This window comes from Lepisosteus oculatus, chromosome 15 (assembly GCF_040954835.1).
Source record: "Lepisosteus oculatus isolate fLepOcu1 chromosome 15, fLepOcu1.hap2, whole genome shotgun sequence".
NCBI classification, from domain to species: Eukaryota; Metazoa; Chordata; class Actinopteri; order Semionotiformes; family Lepisosteidae; genus Lepisosteus; species Lepisosteus oculatus.
Window position 1 is genome coordinate 17162966 of NC_090710.1, and position 20082 is coordinate 17183047.

A 20082-nucleotide genomic window follows, 5' to 3' on the forward strand; every position below is an offset into this window, starting at 1 on the left:
TCCAAAAAATGCTCAATTAAAAAAACGGCCAGTACTGCCATTAGTCTTTATAGAGTACATATTCAGCTGAAACCATATATGTATATAAGCATTACTTGTAATATTAGAAGTTATTTCAAACAACCTATGCGTAGAACGTTAGTGGTCTGTAGGTGTTGTTTAGTTTATTGAAAGTCTCCGTTTATGCCTACCTTATGGTATTTTCCTACAACTAAAAATCAAGGACAATAGAACTGGGCTTTTTCAATGCGTATACGTTATAGAGCGTTTCCTTGTCCGTTATTCTAAGCTAGGGAGTATTTAAAATGACAAAAGAGGTTAATAAAACTAAGACTGTGCAAATAGTTACGAACAGCACACCCGTCTTGACCGTTTACTAAAAAGATACGAATGACTCCTCTCTCCTCCCAGGATCGCCCGAGCCTCGCAGCCCAGCTCCCACAATGCACCTCTGTCCCGTGACACAACCACGCCACGCCATTTTCGGAGACTAGTGGGCTGGAAGACGCGCCAGAGATCTAGAGAAATCAGGTTGCAAGATCCGTCTGGAGGCGCCGTAAGCGGGCTTGAAAACGACGAAGATTTCTGGCTTGCCCTCAATCGATTCAGCCCGGATCGACTGAAAGCCTAATGAGCGTTTTCAGCTGCCCTGTTCGGATGCGGTTTTCTAGTGGAGGCCCGGGTTGATGTGACAGCACAGCGATCGCCCTGTTTTTTTTTTTTGCTGAGACTGGGTGTGTAAACACAACAAGCCAGCCAGGTAAGAAACGAGAGGGTGGAGGTCCCCTTAAAAGCAGACTGCTCCTGGTTATACATTAACAATCAAACAGTGTGAAGTTCTTCTGCTGTTGAATATTGACGCTTTATTGTTTTGTGCTGGGTATGTGATAAAGCTGTGATCAGAAGTCATTGCTTTGGTGAATTGCGTGTAAGCCACGACGGCATACTCATTGCTGCATCCGAATCATCAGTTGCGTTGACCGTGGAAACGGTCCCTGATGCATTCAAATTAAAGTAAAAATTCCGATTTCAGTATGGACGCGCCCGCGTGTACAATATTTTAAAATCAGCAGTAGTTATGAAAAACATGCTGGCTTGCAGTAAACTGATGATATGTAAATACAAAAAAAATGTAATGGTCCAGTGTCTGAGTGCCTGGGCGTCAGGCTTCGTTGATGAATCACTGACTTAAGTAGGCTGCCCAGCAAGGCAGACTAGCGGTGCCGAGAACGTCTTCTTTTTCCGAACGACTGAAATGCGATGCGGGGTTTTTCTGTGCTTGAGTAGAACTGGCTGAGCTTAGCACGGTGTCATTCTCCCGGTGAACGACTTATTTGTCGGAGCCTGAAGCGGTCAGTCAGAAGACTGGAGGACACGTGAGAGAGAGTTGCACAGCTGTCACGCATGTTTTGTTAAGGTAGATCAGGGGTGTCTGCAGGAGCTCGGTATGCACCGTATATAAGCGATTTAGCATAAGGAATAAAAAGGATGGGATGCAGCAGGACGCTTCAGTAATGCAGGAGAAATAAGTGACGACACATATTTGTCTCAGATCAGACTGAAATCTCTTTTCGGTGATATTGCAGCGTTTCTAGCCGTTTAGTCAAAGGGAGGTTACAGCAATTTCTAGTGTTAAATTGCACTGGTCTCCAGCTCTGAAATTCCTACTTGTTCTGTACGGGGCGAAACGATGAAGCGCCCTAGGATCATGTCTCTCTATTGGTAAATACAGTACTTTAGTACACTGATACGCCTTGGTCAGTATCTGCGCACAGCCTGTCCTTGCAAGCCGAACGGAACGTCATACAGAAGCTAAACCTTTCAAGCTGCTTACACTCAGCGGTGCCTTAGTCGGTAGACTGTCACAGTGTACAAGGTGTACAAGCCATCTTTGTGTAAAAAGAGAAAAAAGACACTTAATGCTTTAGTCTGTTACCTTTTGTTTTGAGCCCGGGTGGGTTAGTTCAACACAGTTTGACCTTGTTGATATTTGGCCTTAATCGCTAGATAAATCTTTTATATATTTATAAAGTGTCCAAAATTATTTCATTTGCACAGTATCTTGCAGAAGGTTGTGTTTAATTATAGCTGTATTAAAATAGACCCCACCCTGGTTAATGTGTATGACACACAGCTGTGGTTTGGGTATTTTGAGGGAAAAAAGTAATTGCTTATTGGCTCACGTTTTAATAGAAATGCTCTACAGTCTCTCCATTGTTGTCATTCCATTTTTTTGCTACTTTCATTACTCTCGTCTGTTTGGCCAGGACGCTGGGGTTACACCCCTACTCTTTTCGAGAAACGCCCTGGGCTTTTTAATGACCACAGAGAGTTAGGATCTTTTCCTTTGCTGTGGCAGAATGAAACGCGGTCGGAAAGGGGGTGATGAGGACAGCAGCTCGTCCTGCGAAGACGTACTGGAGGGGTTAAAGAAAGTGAGATCCCTGCCCGAGGAATCCCAAGAGGTCGCGGTCAACTGGGGGCGGCTGCCCCAGGAAATCCTCCTGCACATCTTCCAGTACCTGCCCCTCCTGGACCGGGCCCAGGCCTCGCAGGTGTGCCGCAGGTGGAACGAGGCCTTCCACATGCCTGAGCTGTGGAGGTGCTTTGAGTTTGAGCTGAGCCAGCCCGCCACGTCCTACCTGAAGGCCACCCACCCTGACCTCATCAAGCAGATCATCAAGCGGCATTCCAACCACCTGCAGTACGTCAGCTTCAAGGTATGGGACCTGTGCCTTTCAGCAGCTATCTCCCGGCAGCTCATCATGTGGCCATTTCAGCTTCTGTACTGATCCTGCTGGCTGGCAATGAAATACCTGAAGGCCTAGTAGTAGAAAGAAACTGGTATAGATTGGAGTGCTTAAGAGGGTGTGGTCTGAAGGAAAAAAGATTGCACCCCATTTGAATTACATTAATCATAAAACGGGACTTTTTTGCTCTTTAAGACGCTAGTGTGCAGTTTGCGTCATTATTTTCTTTCAGATTACCTAATTGTATATTAACTCTGCTCACAGGCATCCACGGGTTTAGCATGACTAATAAACCAGTATATGTCTAAAGATTATCTCAGGAAACAGTCTTGCAAACTGTGTAAGAAATACAGAGGAACCCTGGCCAGCAGAGCTAGACTGCACAGTAATTTTCCCCCTCTAAACTGTTTAAACGTCATGGGTAATGGCAAAGACGTGTGCCTCCAGGGCAAGTTGAACTAGTTTTATGAAAACTCAGAGCAGAAGAGTGAAGGGTTCCTAGAAGTTTGTAATTCTCTCAAATTATTGAGTGTTGTGTTTCTAGTAGTAACAAACAAAATGAGCTCTTGGAATATACCAGGATGTTGTCTTTGTTTTCAGGTGGACAGCAGTACAGAGTCAGCTGAGGCAGCGTGCGATATTCTCTCACAGCTCGTCAACTGCTCTCTTAAAACACTTGGATTGATTTCTACTGCAAGGCCAAGTTTCATGGAATTGCCAAAGGTAGGAGGAACAATGGAGTATCATCCATCTCAAGTATTGTGCTCTAATTAATCACAATTTGTGATGTGAGTACTGTAATTCATAAAAAATACTTTTTACCTAAATCAGACACTCCCATAAGGCCCTCAAATTAGTTGGAGTAGAAATTTGTATAATAATGAAATTGTATTTGTGAATTTTCTCTCTGTAGTGCAACTGGTAAAAACGATTTCTGTTTCTTTCCATAGTCGCATTTCATTTCTGCCTTGACGGTAGTGTTTGTCAACTCCAAATCCCTTTCATCACTGAAGATTGATGATACACCAGTGGACGATCCTTCACTGAAGGTTCTCGTGGCAAATAACAGTGACACACTCAAACTGTTAAAGATGAGCAGCTGCCCACACGTTTCTCCGGCAGGTGTGTGATGTGTGTGGAAGTGGAATGAGGTGGCGTTGTTTGTAAAGTAAGGAATGAAAATGGATGGATGATGCACTTACATTCTAAAAATGACCTTTGTGATTAAAAATTAAATAAGTAAAGCTCAAATTAAAGGGATGGCCACAAAAACTATAAAAACTACAGGCCCAATAAAAAAGTTGTCCACAGTCAGTGAACTAAACTGCTGTTGTTCAGAAAAATATTTACAAAACAGAGAAAACATTTAAAAAATGTACATTACAGTTCTTTCAAGGCAGTTTCTACTAGTAGGTTCAGAAAAACCCTACAAAACCAGGCTGTACTAAAATAACAGACAAGATAAAAACACTCAAGGATACTCTTGGGGTTGCCTTCAGATAAAGACTAAAGGCTACACCATGAGTGGAAGGTGGAATACCCTGAGCTCCACCTCCTGTTAATGGACAGGAAAGCCTCCTTTTAATCCAGGGGTGGGTCAGGGTCTGTAATCCTGTAATCAATCAGAGCAGGACAAGACATAACAGGTAACAAAGATACAAAACAACTTAGGAAACAAAACAAACAAAACCAAAAAGGTTAGCTTCTATACAATCATGTACCTTGTATAAAAGCACAAAGGAAGTGACAAGTGAAAAAGGTTTATCAAGGGTGTTCATGTAACAAGATTAAGCACCTCTCCATCACTAGTGTTGTGCAAATACGTAATGCAGAAAAAGTCAATGCAGAATATGAACATTTGCCATTTTGATAGCCTAAGTGCTTCTTGTGGAGGACTGTTTTCTTATACTGTATGGCTTCTTCTTTTTCTCTTCTGTTGTACATTAGTGGGTGATGGACAGATTGTCCAAAGGTTTTTTTAACGTCTTTGTAAAAAAACCTTTGACGTACTTAACGCAAACGGGTCTGCTTCTTGAGTACCAGTGAGGAATTCCCGGCACGAGTTTCTGAGAGCAGCGGTGTGTGTCGTTTGCAGGGATCCTGTGCGTGGCGGACCAGTGCCACGGCCTGCGAGAGCTGGCTCTGAACTACTACCTGCTGAGCGACGAGCTGCTGCTGGCCCTGTCCTCGGAGAGGCACGTGCACCTGGAGCACCTGCGCATCGACGTGGTGAGCGAGAACCCGGGGACGACGCACTTCCACGCCATCCAGAAGAGCAGCTGGGACGCCCTGGTGCGCCACTCGCCCAAGTTCAGCCTGGTCATGTACTTCTTCCTGTACGAGGAGGAGTTTGGGCCCTTCTTCCGCTACGAGATCCCCGTCACCCACCTCTACTTCGGCCGCTCGGTGAGCAAGGAGGTCCTGGGGCGCGTGGGCATGACGTGCCCGCGGCTGGTGGAGCTGGTGGTGTGTGCCAACGGCCTGCGGCCCCTGGACGAGGAGCTCATCCGCATCGCCGAGCACTGCAAGCAGCTGTCCGCCATCGGGCTGGGCGAGTGCGAGGTGTCCTGCAGCGCCTTCGTGGAGTTCGTCAAGATGTGTGGCGGGCGGCTCTCCCAGCTCTCCATCATGGAGGAGGTGCTGATCCCTGACCACAAGTACAGCCTGGAGCAGATCCACTGGGAGGTGTCCAAACACCTGGGGCGGGTGTGGTTCCCTGACATGATGCCCACCTGGTAAAGGGGCCCCTCCTGCATGTGGAGAGAACAGTCGCGGCCCTCCCACCCCCACCTAGTAGGGTATTCATGGTGGGGCCAAGAGATGAAGCACTAGTGATGATTTTTAACAATGGCCTTGTAGGTCTTGTAATGCATTTCCAAAATCATGTATATTTTTGGTTGCTTAAATAAAGGAAAGTATGTAGGATTTGTACAGTTACCTGCTATCTGTAACGTATTTTCTCCTGTCTATGTTTCTTTGTGAAAGTCAGTGTGAATATGTAATAAGTTATTTTGTTTGGAGAAAAAATAAATTATAGGAGTGTGCGCGCTCCAGCAAGTTCTCCTTTTAGTTTGAGGTGATGTGTTTTTTATGTTATATTTTGGCACTAGGGCTGGTGGAGCTCAGAAGGTTGGCTGTTGTGAGTTAAACCAGGCAACAGATTGTAAGGAATTCAGCAAGAAGTTAACAGTTAAATTGTCAATATGTTTATGTATCCAGGGTTTGCTCGGAATACCGTTGAAAGAGAAAAAGCAGCAAAAAGTAAGAAGGTGATTTTAATGCTAAATGAGAGGACTTGTGTTTTCTGTAGTTTCAATATATAACATTTTGCAAAAATCATAGCATTAATAAAATCTTTAGGTTCAATTCTGAGGTTAGGTTAAAATTATGAAGATAATCATTACCAGTTTTTCTGTTAATTTTAACATTTATTGTCCATCAGGAGCTTTCATTATTATTTCAGTTAATTCTTGAATTTTTTCACTTGGTTATTCCTTCAAGCTTCACAGAATGGATTTTGGCTTATCCTGGTCTTTGAAAGTGTTACCTGACGCCGATGAACTGAAAGTCAGTCTGCAGTTGTATATTTTAAGTTAAACAAAGCCCATAACAAATTATTAATGTCTGTACATTATTAAGAATGATTTATCTCTGTATAGTTCTATAGTGTCAACAGGGTTGTGGCATTTACTGAAAAATCCATAAGTATAAGATGAAGCTATATGCAGCAAGAGGAAAGATGTACAAGATGTCCTTTAATATGAAGCATGTTCTGACATAACGCCTCATTTATGCAATGAGGTTTGCAATAACAGACCATACCTTCATCTGCCTGAAGGGTTATGCTGTAAGTAGCAGAGATCAAAATAGAAATGGTTTTGTATTCTCTATAATGAAGAAAACTACAGTAAAACAGCACAGAGATAAATGTGTGCCTATATTTTTAGTTCACGTTCTGAACTACTACTCTTAAAAACTATATGTGATGCTTTTCATATTAGCATGTCAGTCAGAGCAGTGTGTTAAAACAGAGGCAACTCTTCACAAAGGGTAGTGGGTCACAGAAAGGGGTGGAACAGAAAAAGTATGACAGGTTAGTACAGAAGTTTGTATCTTTTTGCTTTTTCTCATGTTAATGGTATCCTGCATTTGTATGTGAATGAGCTTAGCTACACTGAATTGTGCGTATACTCTGAAGAGCAGTAGCCTAATCCTGTCTATTTACTTGTGTCTTGCCTTTTTATACTTTTTCTTACTAGAAAGTTTAATTATACATACCACCAGAGAAGAGTGTACATTTCCTTGTTAGTATTGATAAGCTGCTACTTTATACAGTAGTTCCTTAAATGTGGAAATTGAAGGTTTGTGTCTATTGCAGAAACAGAACTTGATTTTGGGCTCTGAATAAGACATGATTAAAAATTGACTGCTGAAGAACTCCAATATCACTACCAAATAATTTCTAGTGTAGACAGAAGACAAAGGAAGATGTTGAAAAATGAATATTATAGAAAGCATGCAGTTTTTGTTCTGTTTTGTTGCATTTCAAGAATACAGATGCCAGCAGTGAATATATTGAGCATTTTTATTTTTTATGCAGTATACCAAAGGTTAATAGTGCAACTAATCATCAATGTGATTTTTGGCAGGGTGTGGGCAGGATTATGTATTTGTCTCAGAGTATTTGGAAAGAAGTTGTTGAGAGGCTTTTACGTTAAAATGGTAGAAATGGTTTCATCATATTCAAATGTTTGAAAGACATAAACTCTGGTGAGATCTGAAAGTACTGTACCTGCACAGCAGTAGGTCAAAGCAATAAAGTCTCCTTAAAAATATTGCAGAAAATCTTATTGATTTTCTTACACTGAGAAATTCATTTCTGAACCTGCAAAATGAAATTTTCCACATTACGCTCTCTGACAGTTATCTGTTAGGTTGGCACAGGATTTTCCAGGATTGATGGTGGATTATGGATGTTATTTACTTACCCTTTAAATGGAATTATCTAAGTATTCTCCTGTGCCACTGAGATGTGATTGGAGCACCTGTGTTATTCAAAACACCTAAATCTGAATATGTTCAGAATTTAAGGAGATTTAGTAAATCGCATGAAAAATACATCGGTTTTCTTTTAAGAAAGAAGTGCAGTCTTCTGTATATAAAAAGCTGTGTTTGAATATAATACGTTTGTAAATATATACTGTGTTTTAGGGTCTGAAATTTCTCTATTAATGGCTGGAGACTTTTACATAATGATGGTGAAACCAGTCGTTTATTGGAGTTTTGGGGCTTTTAGCCACATTTGATTATATATGTAATTTATTTACATGATTGAAATTGTGCTATTGTATTAATTGCTGTTTTTTTTGTTCACTTCAGGATTAGTTATGATAAATACGCCTGTTTGGTAAGGGAATAAGATGTGGCTGATTTTGTTGGAAGCATTCAGCTGGAGAGCTCTTTGCACTGTCTTGCTAGAGAGGCCTCTGGGTCATCTTTACTCCATAGCTCTAATACTTGTAAAATCTAGTAAAGGTCTTGTACTGACTTAGCTTTACTGATTTAATATGCTATTTTTAATGCGTGCTTCTGTTCTAATTTAGCATATACGGTAGGTGCAATTTGTAGAGAAGTCATTGTCAGTGAAAAAAAACAAACAAGTTTGTCAATTTTAGTTTCAGCCTTTCTCCAGTAATTCTATTGAATTGTGATGAGTTTTGAGGTTAATGCTTTTAAGGGCACTATAAAGCAATAGAATGTTTTTTTTTTTAATTGATACTAATCTGCATGCATTTTGTATTCATTTTGTTATTTTGTGTTTATGGTTTCTTTTTTTTTGGGACTCTTGGTTAACACATTTTAACATTTTGGATAAAAAAAATCAAATACTGTTTCTATGATTGCAGTATTGACAAAACTCCCTACAAAAATTGATGTCATGTGGTTTTCATAAAAGAAGACCAGGGATGTTTTTAATGTACGGGGTGATGTTGTTTCAGAGGTTTGTTGATTTTCAGTTTGACTAGTTCAGTGCATCTCTCGAAAAATGACAATATAGCGAAATATAGCTAAAATAGTGTCAAATTGCCTGCGGGCAATTGGAAAAGTGAAGTAAAGATTAATTGAATGGCTGATACATTTGACTCAAGTGTAATACAGAGTGACATTATTGTGTATAAGTAGAATATATTTTTTTAATTCTGCCCAGCTAAGGGTGTTTTAATGTGGTGTTATAACTGTATGTATAATCTGATTTTGAAAAGGAAAGCACTTTTTAAAGTTAAAAAACACTTTGATTTAGTACGATATCTGTTATGATTTTTGGAACCTTCTTGTCACACAGTCAAATATAAAAGATTGCAGTCTTACCTTGATCTTGTAGTACCTTTGTGCTACATTGTTACCTATTCTAAAGATAAGAAGATGAAAGACCCTTCGTATCTGCCAGTCATATTTGTTTCAAAGTTTGATGTAAGGATGTAAGGAATCAATGCAGAACTGACATTTATATGGAGAACTACTCAGCATCACTAAAACACCATAACAGAAATGTTGGTTTAAGTTTATGAATTCGATTGCTTCATTTTCTCGTTGAAACCACTGTCTCTGTCATGTTACATCATCAGTGGTTTAGAGCGGGGAGCCACTTCAGAGTGTGAACTGCAAAGGAACAGGTAGTGGTTAAATTCACATTCACATAAAATATAAAAACTTGACTTCAGCTTTGGGGCTTTCTTTTTTAGTGTGGAATTCACCTATTTGTTCCTTTATCTCTGTAACAGTCCACTCTGATTCTGCAGCTTGGAGAGCTGAAAAGACAATGGAACTATTTTAAAAACTAAAAAAAAACTAGACCTTCTGCAGCTTTATATAGGAAACATCCCAGTTTTAGGGGGCTGTTATTTGGATTTTGTTCCTTTGCACTCAATATTATTGTAAAATAATGGAATGCACCTTATACCTGCAAAGCATATCTTTTTTATTTCATAATTGAAGCTCCAGTTGGTGACATTTTGATTGTGTTTTACTATAGCAGTAGTCTCCTATGAAATCCTAAGTTTGGAGATCAGTTATGATAATTCTGTTTCCCTAAACAATTAAGTATTATTTTTTTATAATTTAGAAATTACACAGTGCAAGCATATAAAAATGTTAGTTGGTATAAAGTTGGTCTGTTTTTCAGGCTTAGCTGTTTTACAAGCTAGTTTTATCTGGTGGGCATCAGTATAACAGACTTAATGTATTTTAATAAATAATGTTTTGCCCTGAATTAAAGGGCTATTGTGGAAAGGTTTTTGGAATAAATTTTTTGTGAATTTTCAAGCATCTTTTTTTTTTTAGTGCATTAACGTTTTTAGAACATACACCCAGATACAGTACATATTAAAATCTAGGCCATCTACCATGGTCTTTGCTAAAGGTGAATTGGCCTCAGTAATGTTTTCTAAAAATGCAACTGGGCACAAAACGACATCTGCCAAACCAACAGAATGCAAAGGGCAAGCAGCCACTATATCAAAACATGATTTAGCATAATCTGGTAGGTCATCTGCACTTTCTAAATACAATTACATGGATCTCATGAGATTCAACTGATTTGTCATTGGAAAAAACTATCACTTTATCATCTCTGGAATTCTCCAAATTTAGTCACAGCGGGGGTTTCAAAATGGAAATACTTCTGTGCTTCATCCTTAATGTCATGCACCCTATGTACAGTATAGGTAGTGGAGAAAAACTTGAAAACACCAGTGTAAAATCACATGAGAGAGCTTTGGACCACCACATGTTGTCAGTATGGCATATATTGCCACCGGCCATATCACTCTGCAACTTACAACTGGCAACCCCACTGAAGCTAGGCAGGTGTGAGCCTGGTCAGTACCTGGATGGGAGACCTCCTGGGAAAAACTAAGGTTGCTGCTGGAAGAGGTGTTAGTGGAGCCAGCAGGGGGCGCTCACCCTGCGGTCCATGTGGGTCCTAATGCCCCAGTATAGTGACAGGGACACTATACTGTAAACAGGCGCCGTCCTTCGGATGAGACATAAAACTGAGGTCCTGACTCTCTGTGGTCATTAAAAATCCCAGGGCGTTTCTCAAAAAGAGTAGAGGTGTAACCCAGTTTCTGTTCCAGTATTCTGGAGTGATTCTAACAATCACTTCACATAAATAGAACTATCCTTGGGGACACTGAATAAATAAACTTAAATAATTTGTTGTTTTCATCTTTAATAACAAAACAAGTACAATGAATAGTGCCAGTACTGAATTTATTAACACATTTCTCTATTCAGCATTATTGCTGTTCTTTGCAAGTGTAATGAAATAATTTGCTCTCACCTGTCCATTTCCCATTTTAACACAGAAAATAAGAATATAAAAAATACAATAAAACATTGCAGTACAAAGGAACTATTACAAAGTATTTCTATAAGAAACTATCCATCTGTTTTATTAATCATTTCAAAGTCATACTTTGTTATTTTGCTTTTATCAATGTCCCGCTGTTCTCCACAGAGCCTGATTTAGCAAAAGTATCCATGGAAAAAGACATGGATACTTTTTCTTTCAATGTTGCATTGCTTAGTATTCTATGATATTATCTTACACTCTGATCTTCCAGCCATTCAACATCACTTAATGTTTTAATACTGAAATAGCCTGCATCTGAAATAGTGTCATATTTCAAACAGTGCATTACCAATACAGAAGAAACTGTGAAGGATGTTTACAGATGTACCTAGTCTGAAGCATATTAAATTTAAATAATCAAATTAGAAGTACCATTTTTGTGGCTTGTTTCACATATAGCTTGTGTACGTAATCAAAATCATATGACTGCTGCAATGCTATTAAGACAGTTTCTTTTTTAGTAGTATTTCAGAACCTTAGCTTGGGAAAAATGGAAGGTAAAGTATAGTTCTATGTTATAGACTAAAAAAAGTACAAATCTAGGACTTTGACTTGCAAAATAATTGCACTGATTTGAAAATACATTTCTTGGCACAAATATAAAACAATTTAGCCTCTGGAAAGCCTGATCTCCCCTCGGAATGAAACCAATAGTATATGGTAGATGCTACAGGGTGAAAAATCCTTGCTCCAATGGTAATTGTGGTTACAATAAAAGAAACAGCAGTACATTTTAAGTTACTGGAAGAGTAATGACCATAATACACAAGCATTATTTCAACAAAAATGGCAATATCAAAATACCACCAAAACACTGCAAAAGGTTAAATTCAAAGTCAAAGTTCATCTTCTCATGGCATGAATCTATCTACGGCAAAGGGATTTCTTCATAAGTAACTCTGATGTAGGGAGGCTTCATTGGCAAGTGCCAATACTCAAAATTATAGTACAAGTAGAAGCTCTTTTCCAGCACAACCCTGTCATAAACTTCGAGAAGACTGAGCAGAAAGTCTTTGATGGATTGGTGAGGTTGGAAAGAATGGAAAAAACTCCTAATGTCAGAGGCCAAAGACTTCACTCCACCATCCCCAAAGATGGTTGTGTCATTCCCCAAAAAGCTGGGCTGTCCACTGTACAGGAATATCCTGGTGTAGTTAGTCTGGAGAGTGCTTTTTAAGGTCACACCCATATCTGCAAGTTTCCTGTAGGTCCTGTGCACAAACTTAGAGCAGTCGTAGGATTCAAACCACACAGTCGTATTGGGGCTGGGGTCTGCTTGCACTGTCCATGTCTCATAATAAATACCAGTTTCATTGTCCTGCTTCACCCATTCGGCCATTTTGTTGAACTGAGTGCCTACAATGTAAAACACAAAAGCACAGAAACACGATCTTAATGACAGCCTAAGTTGTTAGGCATGTTCTCCATACACACATTCCCAGCTTTGGCAGAACAAATTCATCTTTGGAGCTTTGACATTGCATTATTTTATTGACTTCTCAGAGACATTTAACAGGTTGAGTATAGTACTGATCGAAATATATCACTTCTACAACCTTAAAACACATTTTTATTTCTATATGCATTCAGATTTGCAAGACAAAACAACCAAAACAGTATTGCTCTAAAATAGTGGTTATATACATCCACAAGTGATAAAATTGCACATCCACATCCACAAGTGATAAAAATATCCTAACTGTTCAACTTCACTCCTCAAGGGCCAGGAACCAGCAGGTGTTCTAGCTCACTTTCAATCTTTAACAGCTGAAAATCTTTTTTAAAAAGTTGTATTTCATCCTGATGAGCTATTAATGAGCTCAATTAGGTCTTTAACAGCAGAGGTGAGACACAAACACACAAACAATGCAGCCTCCTGGGAATAGAACTGAACAGCACTGGTCTAAATTAAAAAAAAAACTGCCTTTGACCATGCAAGAAGACCTAAGTGTGAAATTAGAACTTAAATGAGTGTGTACTACACCTACCTGTGATTTCGGCCACTTTTTCTAAAGTGCCGTACTGTTTCCAGTGCAGGTCATCTATTCCTTCATAAAAGCAGGCAGCCCCGTGGTTGCACCAGAAGGGGGCGCTCAGCTCTGGCCTCAGGTGTGGAAAGGTACAGTTTCCAAGCTGGAAAAGCTCATACCACTCCATGGTGTAATTCCGCCCTGTAAGAGTACTCCTGAATCCAATGGCATCGTGCATAATGTCCTAAGACAAGCAAAGCATACCGGCACTGTTACTGGATAGGTATTGTACAGTATGCACTGTCATAAGAATCAACAACTCACTTAATAATTTTCATTAATGAAGTCTACTAAATACTGTTAATCTCATTTTTAGCAGCAACCTCTTCAAATTTCTTCAAAGTTTCCAGTCATTTATCTAAGCAGGCGGGAAGGATTTCTATTTCTGTATAAATGATCTGTTTGTGTAATGAAATACTGGAATTTCACGTGTAACTACTGTACATGGTGCTATAACACTAGAGAAAACTAATGTGGGATACATATTGAACTGCAGACATACACAATACAGTCTACTTCAAGATACAGAACAAGGAACACATCAACAACATTTAACTGTTACTTGTGCTATAACTTGAAGAAGACTACATTGCATGTAACAGATTTCTCTATTACACCCTGTACAGTTACCTGTGAAACAGCACAGCAATTCCACGTTATGCAAATAAAATATTTTTATAAGTCAATTTGCATAAAGCCTTGAATAAACAACAAATTAATTACATGCAGTGCTAATGATAATATATCAGTTTTGTAAAAACACCGTGACACTCTGGAGATGATGCCGATGACTATGATGAGGTTAATGAATTGTTTACATAAGGAACACTTACGAATTTGCCAAGTAGATCTCCGTATTTAAACTCCCATACAGGCGCCTGTAGTCGGAAGACCTGGATGGTATCTGAATCTTTCATTGTGGGAATTGTCCCGTCGGGCAGTCCCGTGGGACAGAAAGTATACAGCGCCCGGCAGTACGGATCCGGTTTAGGACGGTGGTCAAAGCGTCTGAAGCAAAAGAAAAGGAACATGTTTAGATATTGTCGCTATCGTGAAAATACAGTACAGCCAACATTTCCTACCATCTCATACTTGAGCGTTGTTTAGTTCTTAAGTATGATTCTGATATGGGTGTTAGTATCGAAATACCGTTATTTACTGATAATCTCAAAGATAAGAGATTTGAAGTCTTAATGTAAGGGATAAAATTATAAAATGAACGATGATGTGTAAATATGTTTGAAAATGGCCTGGTAATTTTAAATGATGCATCCTTTGTGTTTAACGCCTTATTTTAAATAAACCGATTTTAGGTACTTCACTAAACCCCCGAATTACCTAAATGATGCCTTTCTCGTTTTCATACCCCGTATATATACTGTAAAAAGCTGTTCAAACGGAGCCCCGGTATCTTAGCAGCGAGGGCAGAGAAGCACAAGCTTCATGTGTCAGGCGTTTACAGTAATTTACTGAGTAAGTGCATGTTAAAATGTTTCTGGATTTCACAGCTGGTGAGCCTTCCAACAAACGCTCCTTTCCTTTTCTTCAATCGCATTAAAGGTAAGGTCGATTTTTTTTACCAAAAAAATCATATTTTGTAGCCCAAATAATAAAGATACATTATTTTATTACGCAATCCAATTATATTATATTCCACAATCATCCCCTTAGTCTTACTGATGATCAGTTCTTCAGAAAAAAGTCGTTCTGCTGGATTTAGGATGTCTGTGATTCTTGTGATTTTTGTGTGAGTTCGCGGAAAAGACAGTTCATTGCCAGCAACTACTGCTGCACGCTGTATTGTTGTGCATTTGATAAATAATCTTTGATTTGATTTGATCTGATTTATGTTGACCGGTATGCTGTACTTCTTGTACTTAAATCTTGTGACTGAAGTGATCCCCGCCCTCTAAATTTAGGAAGTTGGCGTCGCAGCCAGTTCAGCCTACGACTGCAATGGTTTGCTACATTTTCCAAACGATTCTAACAAATGTGCATCATTTCTGGTATTACCCTAAGTGCCGCTTAAACCAGATATTGTTTTTGTCTTGATCATATTTTTGAGAAAAATGTGTCAACGCAGTCAACTTTGCAATAAATCGCTCAGTACGAATTCCTCACCTGTAAGGGACGGGCCATTCCTGGCGGTTTCGTCCATAATCGGTCCTGAAATCGAACTCCTGCAGACCCAAGCCAGTCATAAAAAACGTCCCAAATATTACAATCCCCACATTTACCATCTCTAACTATCACACAAGACTGGTTAGGAAAGAAAACTGTCAGTTACTTTGCATCCCCTCAGTTCCTGTTTTTTATGGTCACATGATTGTTACTGTTCATGTGACCACAACTGTCTTCCTTGTCTGTAGAATAGGGGCAGAGTTATTGTAATTGACTGCATTTTTCTACTCCTGCTAAAAAGATACACAAGGACAGCAAAATCTGCGTGGCGAGTGCTTATGAAAAGCAGAGTGCTTGATTATGGTCTCCTAATTTTGTTAACTCAAATATCTCCAGAAAATAAACACATGGTTACGTATCCATGAGCGTACTATTACGAATAGGCGCATTCATTCTTTGTCCGAAGTCACAGTTTAACATTTTATCTTACTATTAAGTCTGTTATAGTGGCAATTATTGGCGGCGTAGCGAAAGAGCGCTGAAAAGGACGGTGTGTCCTGTACACGAGGAGGACAAACCTGCTCGTATTGCACAACCACTTGCAAAATGTAATGATAGAGAATGGACGATCAAACCTTTTCGAAACGTTTTTACGTATGTTGAAATATTACCTTAGAATTGTATTTATTGTATGAACTCTGTACCGTACATTGATGCAATAAAGATGATTTCCTTTTAAAAGATAATTGTTCGCACAGCACTGATTTGAAAAACTCACGAAATGAGCCACACAAATTGACTACATTTATTTCACGTGCTGAAGACCCTGAGACAACTTTATGATAACTTTGAACTTGTCCTCGTTTCTCTCGTACTACAATTGAAATAAATAAAAAAACAACCGTTAGAACGAATGAAATAATAAAAAAAACAATCATAAGAGCATCCTACCAGTGTGACTGATCGATTTATAAGTTACTTGTTTCAAGGGCGAAGTGATTCAGTTGTGCTAAATAGGAACTGATGGTGCTAGAGACAGTTCATAAACAATACTTAAAGTCCGATTCTGATGTAATGCTTTTAAATAAATTTAATACTAAGCAAACGCTCAGTTATCCGGGTCCTTTTCAGCAAGAGCGAGTGCGTTTCTCCTCCAGTATGATAGACGCAAATTTTATCAAACAGAATGATGGTTTACATTGATCAGTCATTGAGCATTTAAAAATTGCCCTGTAGAGCGCAGTTTTCTTATAAACGACCGAATCAACTTAAACTATTTGGGGATCATGACAAGTTAAAGTGTTTAACAGTACGATGATAAGACGTCCTGAACATATGCCAGTATATTTTTATTAAGAAAAATTACACGTCTTCATGTTCTTTTGCAGAAATAAGCGTTAAATTACAGGTCACACGGGTATGAAAGAGGCTTCACTTTGAAGGGGGAAAGCCGCCTTTATTCAGAGCTGCTGTGACACATCCAGGGCAGGAGAGGTCGCTGTAGAATAATGGAAGGGTTGAACGAGCGTTCGCTCAGCACCACGCCCCCCACCCTTCTCCCATAAGAGCCACAGTCAAGTTCAAGTGGTCTGCAGTAGTGGAGGATTGTTGAAGTAATTGAAGATGGGCAAGCGAGTGGCTGTAGTTCTGGCTGGTTGCGGAGTTTTTGATGGAAGTGAGATCCATGAGGCTTCTGCGGTGTTGGTTCACCTGAGTAGAGGCGGTGCAACTGTAAGTGATTTTAGTTTTTGAGATATTTTAATTGCAACGACCTGCAATTTGTTTTTAAATGCCCCGCAGAAGTCTCCACAGCCGTAACGTGTTTTTCTTCTCTTTGCAGCATGGAATAAACCTTTACTTGCTCCTTTGCAGCCTATGCATGCTGACGCAGCTACCTGCTTGAACTAGATCAGCAAAAATTGTTAGCTTGTGTGTCTGTGTTGTTTGAAATGGTCGTGCCCGAGTCCGTGTTGTTAATATAAATACTCCCACGAAAACGAAATGCCTTACATCCAGAATATTACTGAGCAGTTGTTCGCTAAATAACTCCGCACATCCCCGCTGAAGTTCCTGCTTTAAAAACGTCAATTAAGAAGCCGTTCTTCTTAAATTGGGGAATGTGAATTTCGTGAGTAAACCTTTATTCTTAGCAAAGAAGTTGATTGCGTTAAAAGGTCCAAATCCTTTCAGTTCCCTTTTCGCCTTAAACTATGGAATTGGTCGGAAAGAAGTAACAACGATGATTTAACAAGTCTTGTTTTGCAGGTGAAAATGTTTGCTCCTAACGTCGACCAGATGCACGTAGTTGACCATCTGAAGGGTGACCCGACGGAGGAGAAGAGGAATGTGCTGGTGGAAAGCGCCCGGCTGGCAAGGGGCGATATTCAGGATTTAGCGCAGCTCAAAGTTGACGAACTCGACGCCGTTATATTTCCAGGTCACATTTTTTATACTTTCCGGTCTAAGAGTGATGGAGCTTCGTTGCCACCTATTTTCTATCAATCTAACCTTAATTAGCCAAGTAACTACGTTATTTAATTGCGGAAATCCCCCTATTGTGCGGAATGAAAAGTGTATTTGACTGACCAGCGGTTTTGTTCATCTAAATATTATTGGTTAAGCTTGATGCTAAGCAAGCAACGTTAAAACGCCCTTTCTTTCTCCCTAATGACTAGAACGCTTTTAATCATTAAATATCTGTTTTTTTTTTTATTGGGAGACTTGGATATATTGGGCGAGTAAAACTATTTCCTCTTAACCAAGATTTTGCCATTTTCTTTCTAGTCCTCAGCCAAAACTATAGCGGATGCGAACATGAGGTGTTTTTTGTTTTGTTTGGCTGTTTCAGGCATGTTAGTCAAGTGAGAGGAGTGCTGTACTGTAGGTAGTACCCGGTACTGATTAGTACTCTGGATTCTGAAGTGCGAATTGTCAATTAAAGTCTCGGGGTATACTGCTTGTGTACCTTTGAGCAATGTGCTTTACTCTGTTCTTCAGTAAAATTCCAAGCTATACATGTTGGCCTAATACCTCATGTTTTGTGACTTTGATGTTTGTTGCATTTACAAGTGAACTTGTTTTATTATGGTTTTAGGTGGGTTTGGTGTTGCCAAAAACCTTTGTGACTGGGCAGTGAAAGGAAAGGACTGCAGTGTCCATAATGAAGTGGAGTCTGCTTTGCAGGCTTTCCACAGTGCCAAGAAGCCTATTGGCCTGTGCTGCATTTCCCCTGTATTGGCTGCTAAAGTCATCTCTGGCTGTGAAGTGACTGTGGGATGTGATAACAATGATGATGGCAGGTAACTACTTTGTGACACCAGTTCCTTTCTTAATTTACTTCCTTTCATTATAGTGCTTTTAGAATGAATTCTACTCTTAGTGCTTAATATCTCAAAGTATTGTTTACCTCTTTAATTGCTGATTTATTATTTATGGGACAGTTACTCTATATGTTTACCCTGTTTCTCCTTCCATGTGAATAAAATGGTACTTTGGTAACCTAGATTTAACTAGTGAAGTAAACACTTGCCTTTATTCTTCTACAGAAGTTTACTGATCAATTGTAATACTTGAATCTTAACATTGAAATGCCTTTAATGAAAATGGTTTGTTCAGTACTGCCATGCTACCACTAGGAGGCATACACAGTCTGTGATGCACTCTCAAATATAACCCACTGTCAAATTGGCAATTCCTCTATGTACTCCATCTTTATTTTAAAATCTGCCTTTTCTTTTACTTGTGAAGGTCAACAGGTACTGTAGTTGCAAGTGTTTAACTGTGAAAGACTGAATAAAAACTCAAAAGTGAGATTTAAGAAGTAATATTATGCAGAAGATGGTTAAGGCTCAGTCCTTACTGTACTTATGACCATAGTCAACTTGAAAAGGAGAAAGCCTCTCTTGCATTTTCCCAGGGGAATTATTTCTGTAAGCTGTTTGCTGCTTTTTTTTTTGTAAATGCAGATTGTGACAGACATTTAAAATGTGCAAACCAACTGCTGCAACTAAGCAATACAGGAAAAGAAATGAGGAAGACTGTATTAACTTGAGCCTTAAAACCTATTATAAGTCAACTAAACTGCTTCTAAGGATAAGCATTGAGGTTGTTTAACTTTAAGGCAGGGTTTAATGCTGTTGGGGTTAGATTTAATGTTAGGATGGGCTTTAGGTTAGAAGTAAATTAACTTTTCATTTCCATGGTTAGATGAATAGTATACTTTAAGTGGAGTGAAATAACCTTCCCCCAAAAATGCTTGTTTCCCTACTTTATTGACCTAATGTGACCCTTTTCCCCTGGGCAGTAGGTTTTGGCTATTTGTCATTATCCAGTAAGTCTAGTTTGACTGCTCTCGTCTACCCTTCCATTGCCTCACTGCTGGTTTTCCTTCTGCTTACAGGTTTCCCGATGCAGAGACGGCTGGTGCGATAGAGAAACTGGGCTGCAAACACATCTGCAAGGAGGTGACGGAAGCTCACGTGGACGAGAAGAATAAGATCGTCACGACCTGCGCGTTCATGTGCAAGGCGCCTCTCCATGAGATCTTTGATGGTGTTGGTGCAATGGTACAGGAAGTGTTGAAACTCGCTTAAAGTTTCCTGGAGCCGTTGGAATGAAGCCTTTGGAAAGTACACAGACATGATCTGTCTTGCCCACTGGAATTGAAAAGCATCTAATAAAACTAAAAGCAACTTCTCGTCTTTATGGTTTTTAAATGCTTCTCAAGCAGCACTCTGTGCATTGGACACCTCATTGTACACTGAATATA

At 39.5% G+C, this 20082-nt stretch overlaps 3 protein-coding genes across 4 annotated transcripts; 2 read left to right on the forward strand and 1 right to left on the reverse strand.

Annotated features, from left to right (window-relative positions):
* Nucleotides 1–447: 447 nt before the first annotated feature.
* Nucleotides 448–10073, forward strand: fbxl3a (F-box and leucine-rich repeat protein 3a). The gene is made up of 5 exons (XM_006639027.3): nucleotides 448–760; nucleotides 2360–2720; nucleotides 3351–3473; nucleotides 3701–3872; nucleotides 4846–10073. Exons 2-5 carry the CDS (start codon nucleotides 2361–2363, stop codon nucleotides 5487–5489), a joined length of 1299 nt encoding a protein of 432 aa, XP_006639090.1. The 5' UTR covers nucleotides 448–760; nucleotide 2360; the 3' UTR covers nucleotides 5490–10073.
* An 887-nt stretch (nucleotides 10074–10960) lies between these two features.
* On the reverse strand, nucleotides 10961–15528 carry cln5 (CLN5 intracellular trafficking protein). Its single transcript, XM_006639028.3, has 4 exons — nucleotides 15315–15528; nucleotides 14027–14201; nucleotides 13152–13377; nucleotides 10961–12519 (listed from the first exon to the last, which is right to left on the reverse strand). Exons 1-4 carry the CDS (start codon nucleotides 15431–15433, stop codon nucleotides 12032–12034), a joined length of 1008 nt encoding a protein of 335 aa, XP_006639091.3. The 5' UTR covers nucleotides 15434–15528; the 3' UTR covers nucleotides 10961–12031.
* On the forward strand, nucleotides 14668–20005 carry LOC102688877 (glutamine amidotransferase-like class 1 domain-containing protein 3, mitochondrial). 2 transcript variants are annotated; one of them, XM_015363984.2, is made up of 4 exons: nucleotides 14668–14753; nucleotides 17580–17751; nucleotides 18409–18613; nucleotides 19714–20005. In XM_015363984.2, exons 2-4 carry the CDS (start codon nucleotides 17586–17588, stop codon nucleotides 19904–19906), a joined length of 564 nt encoding a protein of 187 aa, XP_015219470.1. In that variant the 5' UTR covers nucleotides 14668–14753; nucleotides 17580–17585; the 3' UTR covers nucleotides 19907–20005. The 2 variants fall into 2 exon arrangements, with proteins under 2 accessions (XP_015219470.1, XP_006639092.1); XM_006639029.3 differs by lacking the exon at nucleotides 14668–14753 and adding an exon at nucleotides 16874–17045.
* The last annotated feature ends 77 nt before the right edge of the window (nucleotides 20006–20082 follow it).

What these genes read in the sequence shown, in the direction of transcription:
- fbxl3a (XM_006639027.3), top strand. Translation starts at nt 2,361, where the DNA reads ATGAAACGCGGTCGGAAAGGGGGTGATGAGGACAGCAGCTCGTCCTGC. An exon ending in TGCAGTACGTCAGCTTCAAG is followed by an intron (nt 2,721 to 3,350) that starts GTATGGGACCTG and finishes CTTTGTTTTCAG; the next exon opens with GTGGACAGCAGTACAGAGTC. An exon ending in CCCACACGTTTCTCCGGCAG is followed by an intron (nt 3,873 to 4,845) that starts GTGTGTGATGTG and finishes TGTCGTTTGCAG; the next exon opens with GGATCCTGTGCGTGGCGGAC.
- cln5 (XM_006639028.3), bottom strand. Translation starts at nt 15,433, where the DNA reads ATGGTAAATGTGGGGATTGTAATATTTGGGACGTTTTTTATGACTGGC. An exon ending in GAGATCTACTTGGCAAATTC is followed by an intron (nt 13,378 to 14,026) that starts GTAAGTGTTCCT and finishes TGCTTGTCTTAG; the next exon opens with GACATTATGCACGATGCCAT. An exon ending in AAAAGTGGCCGAAATCACAG is followed by an intron (nt 12,520 to 13,151) that starts GTAGGTGTAGTA and finishes TTTACATTGTAG; the next exon opens with GCACTCAGTTCAACAAAATG.
- LOC102688877 (XM_006639029.3), top strand. Translation starts at nt 16,938, where the DNA reads ATGGGCAAGCGAGTGGCTGTAGTTCTGGCTGGTTGCGGAGTTTTTGAT. An exon ending in TGAGTAGAGGCGGTGCAACT is followed by an intron (nt 17,046 to 17,579) that starts GTAAGTGATTTT and finishes CTTGTTTTGCAG; the next exon opens with GTGAAAATGTTTGCTCCTAA. An exon ending in CGACGCCGTTATATTTCCAG is followed by an intron (nt 17,752 to 18,408) that starts GTCACATTTTTT and finishes TTATGGTTTTAG; the next exon opens with GTGGGTTTGGTGTTGCCAAA.